At 37.0% G+C, this 11868-nt stretch overlaps 3 protein-coding genes across 5 annotated transcripts; 2 read left to right on the top strand and 1 right to left on the bottom strand.

The window, feature by feature from the left end:
* The first annotated feature begins 2100 nt into the window (after positions 1 to 2100).
* On the top strand, positions 2101 to 4060 carry LOC130501203 (thiamine thiazole synthase, chloroplastic-like). Its single transcript, XM_056996082.1, has 3 exons — positions 2101 to 2544; positions 3145 to 3633; positions 3719 to 4060. Exons 1-3 carry the CDS (start codon positions 2140 to 2142, stop codon positions 3878 to 3880), a joined length of 1056 nt encoding a protein of 351 aa, XP_056852062.1. The 5' UTR covers positions 2101 to 2139; the 3' UTR covers positions 3881 to 4060.
* Positions 4061 to 4619: 559 nt separating this feature from the next.
* On the bottom strand, positions 4620 to 7892 carry LOC130501204 (uncharacterized). 3 transcript variants are annotated; one of them, XM_056996085.1, is made up of 11 exons: positions 7464 to 7891; positions 6827 to 6922; positions 6593 to 6696; positions 6387 to 6526; positions 6097 to 6309; positions 5926 to 6014; positions 5750 to 5855; positions 5575 to 5672; positions 5233 to 5496; positions 5056 to 5137; positions 4620 to 4927 (listed from the first exon to the last, which is right to left on the bottom strand). In XM_056996085.1, exons 1-11 carry the CDS (start codon positions 7551 to 7553, stop codon positions 4911 to 4913), a joined length of 1299 nt encoding a protein of 432 aa, XP_056852065.1. In that variant the 5' UTR covers positions 7554 to 7891; the 3' UTR covers positions 4620 to 4910. The 3 variants fall into 3 exon arrangements, with proteins under 3 accessions (XP_056852065.1, XP_056852064.1, XP_056852063.1); XM_056996084.1 differs by lacking the exon at positions 4620 to 4927 and having other exon boundaries at positions 5033 to 5137; positions 7464 to 7555; positions 7654 to 7892; XM_056996083.1 differs by lacking the exon at positions 4620 to 4927 and having other exon boundaries at positions 5033 to 5137.
* Positions 7893 to 8885: 993 nt separating this feature from the next.
* Positions 8886 to 11489, top strand: LOC108844291 (glucose-6-phosphate/phosphate translocator 1, chloroplastic). Its single transcript, XM_018617520.2, has 5 exons — positions 8886 to 9557; positions 9992 to 10217; positions 10350 to 10572; positions 10797 to 11010; positions 11172 to 11489. The coding sequence occupies exons 1-5, from the start codon at positions 9087 to 9089 to the stop codon at positions 11181 to 11183; spliced, it is 1146 nt and encodes a 381-aa protein (XP_018473022.1). The 5' UTR covers positions 8886 to 9086; the 3' UTR covers positions 11184 to 11489.
* The last annotated feature ends 379 nt before the right edge of the window (positions 11490 to 11868 follow it).

Genomic DNA, 11868 nt, shown 5'->3' with positions numbered 1-11868 from the left:
AGATTGAGGATGTTCCTTACAATTTTGCTCACATTGCTTTTAAACCTCGATCATAAGTAGAAATTGTGATGTAATGAGCTAATGTGAATTTTGCAGTTGTTGGTGATATCCTCAGGGATTGTATGGTTACTACGAAATGGTTCTCAAGATTGATGAAGAAGATTTCGGAGACCATGCAGCTTTACTCCAAGTCTCCAACAGGGTCTCTTCGCATCGCTACTTTGTGATTTCTATATTTTAACCAGTTATATTGGTTAAAAATTTAAGATTCACAACTCGGTTTTAAGATAATTACGTATTAGATGCATCTTTTAAATGTAGAGAAATACAAGTCTCTGGTTCAAGTATCTGGCTTGAAGAGAAAGAGGAAATCTCTTCCAAATAAGCGTAATTCTCTGTTATTTGATTTGATTAATAAAATTTCAAGCCACTAGTATCAAATCAGTGTTTTAAAAAAAAAATACAAAAGACATTTGCTGAAATGATCCACAAGGTTACTCTAGTCTTGGTCTGGCTTCCCTCTAAACTTTTTGTATAGTTGAGGTTGATGTGCGCTAGTCTTACATGACGTGCGCTAGTCTTACATGAAGAAGAATTTCAAGACTATTGTTGAGGTTGATGTGCGCTATTCTTTTTATTATTTTTTCCGTGACGTGCGCTAGTCCTACATGAAGAATTTCATTAGTTGTACTTTTTTTTATATCTATATTTTAAACTAGTTAATTGGTTAAATTATTTAAGATTCACAACTCAGTTAAGATAATTACGTATTAGATGTATCTTAATGGAGAGAAATATGCGTCTCTGGTTCAAAGTATTTCTGTGTTTTGGTTTGATTTTCACAGCTTCAAGTCACTTTATATCAAAGCTGTGTTTTACCTCGAAAGATATTTGCTGAAATGATCCACAAGGTTACTGTTGGTCTGCCTTCCCTCTAAACTTCTCTTATTGTTGAGGTTGATTTCTTTTTCTCTAGTCATTCTGTTCATTTTACGTTTTAGATGTATTCTTATATGTAGAGGTTTAGGGTCATGTGCTCAAGTATCGGAATGAAGAGAAGGAAGAAATCTCTGTCTTGTGTCCAATCCATGATTGCATGTGGTTGGCTTTCGCTATCTCAAGCCACTTATATACAGTTGTGTGTACTAAAAAAGATATTTGTCATTGCCCTTGCGTATTGTTTGCGATTCTTTTCCATTCAAATACAATGTGAAACAACGATTAAATTATATCCAGTGAACTGGGAACTGCTTTTTTTTCCAACGCAAGTCAAGAAATGCTTAATGACTGGAGTTGGGATCATGTAACTGCAAATAGGAAGCAAAATAAAAGAAAGATGTTCTTCAAACCTTTTGTTTGCAAAACTTGGACTTATGAAAAATCTTGATATGCTATACCAATGACTTTGTTTCATATGACCACTTGACCACCACGATTAGTCAATAACCGCATACTGTCAATAGTTCGGATGAGCTGTGAACGTATTCATCAAATGCAACTCTCGATACAATACCTTTTGTAACAGAAATAGTGTCACCACCTTCATTTGAGCGCTTAACATTTCTCATTACTCGTTAGTCATTCTTAATTATGAGTTGAAATATCAAGACCATCTTTCACCATGTACAAAATGCAGCTAAACATGGTTTTAATTAAAAAGCAATTACTTAAGCAACAACCTGAAGTTGTGGACTGCAGATTATACCTACTGAATTGCAGATTTTATTTTGGTACAGAAGAAAATAAAAGATTCTATGACCAAAAAAAGAGCATTCCTCTCTTAATTCATAAATACAATAAAAATTGATATATGATCAATACTGATTTACTTTTTGTGTTAGGACATCATAAATAACGAAACGAACCGTCTTTTTCACTAGTAAAGTCCAAAATCCATATCTATATATAGTACAAAGATATTTCACTTTCTTGTGTTCGTGTCACCACACACTCATAGCAAATGGTTACACTTACTTCCAGACAAAAGCTTCCAGATATTTTATTACCACCATAAACTGTACTTGAATACAAAAGTACCACGACCATTCATTCCTTATCTCAGACTCTCCAGATATCTCTTCTTCTAATTTAAAGCTACCACCATAATCATCACTGAGACCTAAACACACTCTCTCTCAAATGGCGGCCGTTACTTCTACTCTCTCCCTCTCTTCTACCAAGCCTCAGAGACTCTTCGACTCCTCTTTCCATGGCTCATCCATCTCCTCCTCGCCTGTCTCCGTCGGTCTCAAACCACGATCTGTCTCCACCGTATCCGTTCGCGCCAGCGCTGGTTACGATCTCAACGCCTTCACTTTCGCTCCGATCAAGGAATCCATTGTGTCTCGAGAGATGACGAGGAGGTACATGACGGATATGATCACTTACGCCGAGACTGATGTCGTCGTCGTTGGCGCTGGCTCCGCTGGTTTATCATGCGCTTACGAGATCAGCAAGAACCCTAACGTTCAGGTCGCAATCATCGAACAATCTGTCAGTCCCGGCGGTGGCGCGTGGCTCGGTGGTCAGCTTTTCTCCGCCATGGTAATATTCTCTCTATGTTAAAAGAGTAGGTCCAAGCACATTTACTTGGAACCCAAGAAGCCAACCATATCAAACCGAATTGAACCAAATTTCATAACAATATTTCTATAACAAAACTGAATCTAAACTGAAAATATTAATTATATTTAGTTTGGAATAACTAAATATGAGTACTATTTATAAACTGAATTAATTTATATATAAAAAAATTTTATCCAAATATTTCTAAATTTAAAATCCAAATTATCGAAAATACTCGATAATATCGAAAATATTCGAATCATCGGAATTTATTTTTCTGAAAAACTTATCCATTAAATTTATTCAAATTAGCTGAAACTACCTAGAAAATCAGAATTGAGTCGAAATTGAGTTGGACCTGATATTTTCTCAGATACTAACTGGTTTTCGACTTTTATCCAAACCGAACAAAAAAAAAACTAAAATAGCCAAACAAAAAAATGAATTTCATAAATAACCAAATGTATCTTATGTTTCTTAAACCGAGAATAAACAAAAAAAAATACGAACCGAAAATAGAAATGCCTAGGGTTAGTTAAGAGCTAGAATGTCTGAAAATTGTGTGTTCATATTTGACAGATAGTGCGCAAACCAGCTCACTTGTTCCTCGACGAGATTGGTGTACCTTACGATGAGCAAGACAACTATGTCGTGATCAAGCACGCTGCTCTCTTCACGTCCACCATCATGAGCAAGCTTTTGGCTCGTCCCAACGTCAAGCTCTTCAACGCCGTCGCCGCCGAGGATCTGATTGTGAAAGGAAACAGAGTAGGTGGTGTGGTGACTAACTGGGCTCTCGTCTCGATGAACCACGACACACAGTCTTGCATGGATCCTAACGTCATGGAGGCCAAGATTGTTGTCAGCTCGTGTGGTCACGACGGTCCTTTTGGAGCCACCGGTGTGAAGAGGTTGAAGAGCATTGGGTTGATCGATCATGTTCCTGGGATGAAAGCGCTTGACATGAACACGGCTGAAGATGCGATTGTGAGATTGACTCGAGAGGTTGTTCCCGGTATGATCGTGACCGGTATGGAAGTTGCAGAGATCGATGGCGCACCAAGAATGGTGAGTGTCTCTCCCTCTCCTTGACCAATCTGTGATTCAATAAGTGTTTAAGATCATGTTGTGAGTTGATGAATTGGTGATGCAGGGACCAACGTTCGGAGCTATGATGATATCAGGACAGAAGGCGGGACATCTCGCTTTGAAAGCTTTGGGACAGCCTAATGCTTTGGATGGAACCTATGTCGGAGACCTAAGCCCGGAGCTGGTGTTAGCCGTTGCTGATTCAGTTGAAACCGTAGATGCTTAAGGACAAGGCATTTTAAAGTAAGAAAAAGTTCCTTGATTCTTCTGATGTGGAAGGAATTGCAATAAAGGAGGAGTTTTAGGTGTTTTAAAATCTTATTTATGTTTTTTTAACTTTCTGGTGTCTTTGTTTCTTTTGTAATGAAAATGTTTATTTGGTATCAAATTGCGTTAATTATGTTCATTCGTAATGTGTGTTCTTCCCCGATCTTTTATTGGTTTTGTGAGTACAAGCAGCTCACTTATAGCTTAGTCTACTTTATATAACTCTATTGCATGTTCTGTCTCTAGCAGTTTCAAAATATATATGATCTGAGGACTAAGTTTATAACCAAAGACATCAGTGTCACTCTCTCATTAGCTTTCCTTAGAAAACAGAGGAAACTAGAGGGGGATCAACAATTATGCTCTGCCTCTCAAACTCAGTTAACTTCTTTGACCTAATTTTTTTTCTCGATTGCGTCCCAAGTAAAACCTGATGAACTATGGAGATACATTTGGAACCTTGTTAATCTCATTCTGATTCTTGCGTTAGTACCCCTATTTTTCCGGCATTATCTTTTGCTCGAGACAGCGATGCTCCAAAGAAAGACGACTAGCCACTACCAGGACTGGTATATTGAATTAGACCCTAGGATAAAAAAAAAAAACGTGACGGCTCAAGCGTTATCCTGAAGACGATAAAAAAATAATCTTTATTTACATAATCCGACTTATGAATACAACAATGAGTTTACAATCCAGGAGGAAGATAATTTTTCTGTGCTTTTACTTTTTCCCTTTGTGTTGTTAATAATACAAAACATAAAAAAAAAAGAGAACACAAGGCTTTTTACATCAAATATTACAACATGGGTTTGTATGAAGACTTTGCAACGAAAAGGTTGTGTGCTGTGTAATTTAGGGAATGCTTGTCGCCCAAGGGATCATAAATCTCTCTGACCAGTAACTGTTTGTCGCCGGATTTTGTGAGTCATCAGATACGTAAAAAAAACAATATACAAAAAGGCTTTACTCATGAATCTTCTCCAATGCTATTTCTTGGCCTGCTATAATAACAAAAACGAAAACGATTATAGAGACTTAAAAGACAGCTGAAGAAGTTTCATTGTGAGTAATATCAGTAGAAACTTGTGACAGAAACAACTCTAAGAGACTAAAGGAAAATGTCTAAAAACCTTTTTAGATACTTCTTGTGAAGTTTCATTGCACCAGCACAGGCTTTCTTAGCATCCAAGTTACCCGTTATGTCGTTTAAGATCTAAGCAAAACAAACAAATGTGTGGTTTATTAATTGAAAAAGAAAGCTGTTAATAAAGAAACAAAAACACTGTGAGATCTCTCGTCATTCATTACCTTAACAACATCATCGAGTCCTCGAGCTTCGGTCATAAGCTTAGAACTCTTGTCCTTCAAAACACTAGCCACCAAGAACACCGAAATAGGCAAAGGACCTTCTGCGCTATTCCCACCGTTCTTCATGTTCTCTCTCTCGTACTTCCCACATTGTTTTATCGACTTCGGTTTACCTTTCGAGGAACCTTCCGTTTTCTCTCCCTCGAACTCAGGCTCCTCGTACAGAGAATACATCTCAGGATCATACTCTAATGCCCACATCATCTGTGCTCACAGAAAAAAAGTCTTTATTAGCGTGCGGTTCAAGAAAGAATGTTTCTGAGTTTATTATAAACAGTTTACCTCCCAGAGATACAAGGAGTCGCAGAAAGAGAACTCTCTTCTAAACTGTACCATTATCATCCGGATCGCAAAGAGATAGTCACCTCCTCCCAAGTTCTCTGCATTTTCATGATAAGATCTCCTCTAAGGCTCAAACATATAGGCTAAAAGTGAGGGCGAGAAAGGTTTTACTTACCTAAGTGGTGGTGAAGTTTGGGGTCAATGATCTGAGTGATAGAAGCCAAATGAGTAAGCTGTGCTTCAACTCCAACTGATCTTCCCGTGCTCCGGAAGTTTCCTCGCTTTACAAAAGAGAGTGTCAAGACTCAAGAACAAACATATAAATAAAACAACAGAGAGGTGGTAACGTACCAATCTTCGCATCAATCTTTCAAAACACCAAAAAGCATCAGCTTCGTCTTCAAGAAGCATTATCATTGGTGAACAAAGATCACTCATTCCTGTTCCACAAGAACCAACCAATTTTTTTCAGGGCATAGAACAAAAAATTCTACTCTTGAGTCTAAAGGCTTTTTTTTTTACCTTGGCAATACCCAACGTCGTCGTCTATCCAGGCGTACAGGGCTAGAATGTCCCAAAGCTTAGACAAATTCTCCTTCTTCTCGTAGAACACCAATGTCCTATCCGTGCGGTTTACATCAAGACCTATCTGGTGAAGTGTTAGCATCCATTGGATAACTTTCTTGTCCAAAGGTCCTCTGCTTTCAAGCTCCTTGAAGAAATCTGAATTTTCACCTATAATAAAAAAAATCTTAGTTTTACCATATCATGAGGTTCTTAAGCATAAGAAGAGATACAAAACTTTGTGTTACCTAAGTTTGTTTCTTGTAGCACAAGAGGATCGAGAATGGGTTGACCCTTCTCGGTGATCACAGGCGCGGTAATGAATCCACCACTTCCGATGACCGGAAACATTTGTTTGCATTCCTGCTTCCAAGAAGCATACTGGGACCTGAAAGAGAACACGTACTAGTACTTTTATAAGTAAGAAGATTAATGCAAGAAAGACAATCATCACCTTCTACGTTGCCGGATTTGCTCTCTTTCTTCAAATGTGCTCTTCGGATCATAACAACCAAGTAAGAACTCCCACACTTCTCCTCTAATCGTTGGATGGATCCCCTAGATATACACCCAATCAAGAAAGCAAGCAAACGGGTTTGGGTATATAAGGCTAACACTATGAGTTATTCAAGTGGGTTTTGTATGTTTAGAACAAATCTAGTTTGCAAACAATGTTTAGAGACTTTACCCCTCGTTGGATTCGGTTTAGAGTCTTGCCCATATCGAGGGATCCTTCTTGTGTAAACGCAGCTTGCCATTTTCTTACACTTAGAGTTTTACCAGGCTGCACACAATCATAATTGAAGAAAAAGAAAAGTAGTGTCAGCAATTGAGACTCTGACTTTCTCTAGACATAATCATGTGTAAGCAAAGATCATCTGCTGAATATATGAAACTAGAATAGCGCTAATATCAATAACATAGCATTACTAATTGCCAAATAACTAGTAATGAATTCTATTATCTCTAGTCTGATCTTTATCCAAAACAATAAAGAGTACATTCACCTAACAAAGGCATACAAAATCTCCAAAATCCAATGAGAAATCTACCTTTCTCTAAACACAATCATGAGAAGATCAACCTAATTAACAAGCACTAATAAAATCAATATTCCTACGTAAACATGCCATAGGTCGTTCAAGAAGCCTTTTCCATCAAACACATGATGACACCTAATAATATGGTAAAAGTTCCAGCATAAAAACAACACAAAATAATGTCCTATGATATAAAAGAAAACAAAGTCAGCAAAGACAGCAGAAACCAATCCAAATACTAATCAAACATTTAATAAGATGAGACATAAGGGAAAGGAAGGATACTTTGATCTTGAATTTGGTATTGGGGACATCAGTACACTCGGGGCGAATCTGGTAATATGAATCTGCTGGTTCTGCTGGGGCTCCCCACATTTCTGGAAGTTTTTTTTTCAATCCCAACAAAATATAAGAAAATGGGAAAAACAGAGAGACAAACAAATAAAATTGGAGAAGAGAAGAAAAAAACTGGCACCCTCTCAAAAGATTGATTCTCTCTTTGTCAAACTGAGAAAGAAAAGAGAAGAAGACAAAGTAGAGATCTTAAGAGGGGGGTCCAGATCAAAGACAAAAGAACTTTTCTTGTTTGGGTTGTTGCAATGTGTTACGTAATCATTTGTTTCCTCTTTACATTTCATTTGTTTTTTTTTTCAATTGGATGGTGTTTGGAGAAGCAATGACTTTTGATGGTGGATATGAGGTGGGATCGTTTGGTCAAGCTCTTTGATCTCTATCTTTAATTGTCTTCTAATCCCCTAATTAGAAAACGAATTCAAAGAGAGAGAGAGAGAGGGAGGAGCTGTCTGTTGTTGACGTCACGTACCGTTAAATGTTAGGCCTACCCAAAATTGATATTGGCTTGATTTGAGTCGGTTTGGTTAAGACCAAAATCGATTTCTCTCTCTCTCTTTTTTTTTTAACAAGATTTCGCTCTCTCTTTTTATACTCAAGAATACTAAAATTAATCGAATTAGAAGAGAAAACGACTTTTTTTGCTGGTTTCCTTTTTTTTTTCTTTAATTTAAACCTTACACACGCTAACTTTGTTTTTATTTAAGTAATTTATATCACATAAATAATATCATATGTAAGTTATTTAATTTGTAATCTGGAATGATTTTCATTAAAACTATTATTCTTTTGTTATTCAGCATAAATTTATTTTATTGAAACCTTCTATACAGTAGATTTTAAAGTATTTGGTTGGTGTAAAATCTACAAGTATAAAAATGTAAAGTTTATTGTTTAATTTTTCTGAAAATATATTTATTATTATAGTAGTTTATCTATTTCCCAAATATTTAAAAGCTTAATAAAATTAAATTACTTTAAATATTAAATTGAATATTAGATTATGCTATCTTCCATCAACAAAACCATTCAATAGTTTGGTTACTTCAACTTTTTACTAATTCTATAATTTGTTATTGGAATAATCGCATATTCCTCCCCCTCGATTTGTAGATTCGCTCTCTGTTTCCTTATGTAAATTCCACGTTACTGATATAGTTCAAAGCCGCCTCTAATCAAATCGTAAGATCGACGCAAATTAGAAACAAATCAAAACAAATCATAGAAATTTTAGTAATTTGAAAAATACGCAATAACTTTATTTCTGAATTGTATTTTGTCAACAAATAACAAAATTTTCTCGAAAAAGTAGGCAAACAACTAAAGAACATAAAAAGACAGTAGCGTTCGTGTACTACTGCACCCATAGTTCGTGTACTAAACATATAAATTCTCTTTCCCTATAAACATTGCAAACAAAATCTTTCCAGGTCAAAACACTTTGATCCTCTTTCCTACTTTAACAAAAGTTCTCCGACATCTAAGCTTTAATATTCTTTTTATTTTAATTCGACGAAAAAGCTTCTTTTTTTAATTTACTTTCTATTCATTCCGGCCATGGTTTTATCGGCGAAGCAGACTCTCTCTGCTAAGATCGGATTCCCCACTCCACTTTCACGACGGAACCCAACCTCCTCTCCTCTTTCCCTCTCCTTCCCATCGACTGCGCTTCCAAAACGCACCGTTTTAACCCTCTCCAAGCCCTTGCACCTCTCTTCTCTGAGAGCAAACTCTCCGGTGAGATGCTCTGCCTACGAAGCCGATAAATCAGAGCCTCAGCCGGTCGACGTCGAAACGAAGCCGGAGGCGGCGAAGAAAGCGAAGATCGGTATCTACTTCGCCACTTGGTGGGCTTTGAACGTTGTGTTCAACATATACAACAAGAAGGTGTTGAACGCTTACCCTTATCCATGGCTTACCTCCACGCTCTCTCTCGCCGCCGGTTCGTTGATGATGCTCGTCTCTTGGGCTGTTGGCGTCGTTGAGACTCCCAAAACTGATTTTGATTTCTGGAAAACACTTTTTCCGGTAAGTGGGTTTGTCGGAAAAAAAGTTGGTGGGTCTTTGCTTAGACTTAGAGAAATAAAGTTGGAAACTTTTTTTTGGGGGTTTACGTAAAGGTGGAAACTTTATGTTAGATATCGATGTTTAGGATGATGGGTATTGAGGTTTATGGTGAAATCGATTGTTGTTTTGTTATTACCTGAGCCGATATGCATAGTTTTGTTTGCTACCTAGTAGAGAGAGAGAGAAGAAAGTGATGTTTTTTTTTTGCTGTGTTAGTTTATAAGCTGCTGAATCTTGTTATTTTGTTATAATATAAATATGAAATTTCATAGCTAAGTTCTGAGATCAGCATGTTGTCTTTTAGCTTCTAGTAAAAATCATTCAGGTTTTGAAGTAGTTTTTTTTTTGATAATTGGTTGTAGTAAAAGTGTTTTTTTTTATTGGATTGATTATAGGTTGCTGTGGCACACACAATTGGTCACGTGGCTGCGACGGTGAGCATGTCAAAGGTTGCGGTTTCCTTCACACACATCATCAAGAGTGGTGAGCCAGCGTTCAGCGTTCTTGTCTCCAGGTTCCTTTTGGGTGAAACGTTCCCTGCTTCGGTTTACCTCTCCCTCATTCCGATCATCGGTGGTTGTGCTCTCTCTGCCCTTACTGAGCTTAACTTCAACATGATTGGTAATAAATATATATATATATATATATATATATATTCTAGACACACTCCATTGTTATGTTTTGTCTTCACAATCCTCAAGGGTTAAGCTAAGCTTCTATAAGTCATTGTAATCTTTCTGTTTTGGGTCTTAGGTTTCATGGGAGCGATGATCTCGAATTTGGCATTCGTGTTCCGTAACATCTTCTCAAAGAAGGGAATGAAGGGAAAGTCTGTGAGCGGAATGAACTACTACGCTTGTCTCTCAATGTTATCTCTCTTGATCCTTACGCCCTTTGCTATTGCGGTTGAAGGACCTCAGATGTGGATCGATGGCTGGCAAAAGGCTCTCTCAGACATCGGACCTCAGTTTGTCGGGTAATTTCCCTCTTAAAATCTCTTACAAACTCTTTTTAAACTCAAAGTTTCGGTTTGATGTTTTGTCCTGTTAGATGTAGCCTTGTCCTGTTCCTAACCCATTTAATCAAGTTCTTGTCTTTATCTCTCAGAATATCTGTTTTTATCCGAATTATTTAAGAGTCTTTTAGTTATTATGTCTATGAAAACATCTCATCTCACATTCTTTCTATCAAATGTTGTAGGTGGGTGGCTGCGCAGAGTGTGTTCTATCACCTCTACAACCAGGTGTCTTACATGTCTTTAGACCAAATCTCTCCCTTGACGTTTAGTGTGGGTAACACCATGAAGCGTATCTCAGTCATCGTCTCCTCCATCATTATCTTCCGCACTCCTGTCCAGCCCGTTAACGCTCTCGGAGCTGCCATTGCTATCCTCGGCACCTTCTTGTATTCCCAGGTAAAACCACACCGCACACAAGCTGTCTCTTGGCTTCGCTTTACAGCCACATGATGACCCTTTAGCCATATGAATAGACTAAATATCACTCTGTTCAACATCATAAAAAATCATGGTATCCTGATGATACTTTATCACGGTTTTTTTTGCGTGTCCTGCAGGCAAAGCTTTGATGGGCAATATATGGGAGTGCTCCAGTCCGATGCTGAGCTCGTGATTTCGGTTAAAATCCGGGGGAAAAGAGCTTCACGTAGATTTTTTTTCCTTAATAATAATGAGATTGGAGACGACAATGTTAGTGTGACAGGCAGTTTAAAAAAAAAAAATTGAGCTTTTTGGGATTTAAAGTGTTTGAATTTGGGGGAAAATTAGAAAGATTACCTCTTTGTAACTAAAGTGGGACATACAAATTTCCCCTATAGTCTCTTTTCAAATATGAGAGAACTATTTCAATATATAGAGAGAATGATTTCACTCCAGCTCATTTATCTTCCTGTTTCTTGATCTTATTCATTGAAGTTACATGAATAAGTACCATAATTTTAGTTAAGTAGTTGTTAATTCTTCTGAAGTTATCATATAAGTATAATTTTTAGTAATATTCATCATCATTTGTAAAAAGTATTCTAAAAGAAAGAATGCTTATAATTATAAGGTATGAATTTTGTTGTTAGTTAAGTAATGATGATGTTTGGGAATAAAGCAGAGGCATTAGATTTGGTTCGGTGGCAGAGATAAATAGAAAATAGATGTCTTTTAGGATTTCAGAAGAGGCAGAGATATGTTCAGTGAAGAATTATACTGAAAGGAGATTCTCTATATCTCATTTTGCTTATTTGTTTATTAATTTGTTCATCA

The sequence above is a fragment of the Raphanus sativus genome, unplaced genomic scaffold, assembly GCF_000801105.2.
Source record: "Raphanus sativus cultivar WK10039 unplaced genomic scaffold, ASM80110v3 Scaffold0120, whole genome shotgun sequence".
Lineage (NCBI taxonomy): Eukaryota > Viridiplantae > Streptophyta > Magnoliopsida > Brassicales > Brassicaceae > Raphanus > Raphanus sativus.
The sequence above is the reverse complement of the archived record's forward strand: the minus strand, read 5'-3'. Positions and strand labels throughout refer to the sequence as shown.

Excerpts from the sequence above, each read along its gene's own strand:
- LOC108844291 (XM_018617520.2), top strand. The coding sequence starts at position 9,087 with ATGGTTTTATCGGCGAAGCAGACTCTCTCTGCTAAGATCGGATTCCCC. Across the intron at positions 10,218-10,349 it reads GCTTAACTTCAACATGATTG|GTTTCATGGGAGCGATGATC; the intron begins GTAATAAATATA and ends TTTGGGTCTTAG. Across the intron at positions 10,573-10,796 it reads ATCGGACCTCAGTTTGTCGG|GTGGGTGGCTGCGCAGAGTG; the intron begins GTAATTTCCCTC and ends CAAATGTTGTAG.
- LOC130501203 (XM_056996082.1), top strand. The coding sequence starts at position 2,140 with ATGGCGGCCGTTACTTCTACTCTCTCCCTCTCTTCTACCAAGCCTCAG. Across the intron at positions 2,545-3,144 it reads GTCAGCTTTTCTCCGCCATG|ATAGTGCGCAAACCAGCTCA; the intron begins GTAATATTCTCT and ends CATATTTGACAG. Across the intron at positions 3,634-3,718 it reads TCGATGGCGCACCAAGAATG|GGACCAACGTTCGGAGCTAT; the intron begins GTGAGTGTCTCT and ends TTGGTGATGCAG.
- LOC130501204 (XM_056996084.1), bottom strand. The coding sequence starts at position 7,553 with ATGTGGGGAGCCCCAGCAGAACCAGCAGATTCATATTACCAGATTCGC. Across the intron at positions 6,310-6,386 it reads GCTACAAGAAACAAACTTAG|GTGAAAATTCAGATTTCTTC; the intron begins GTAACACAAAGT and ends TTTTTATTATAG. Across the intron at positions 5,138-5,232 it reads GACTCGATGATGTTGTTAAG|ATCTTAAACGACATAACGGG; the intron begins GTAATGAATGAC and ends TGTTTTGCTTAG.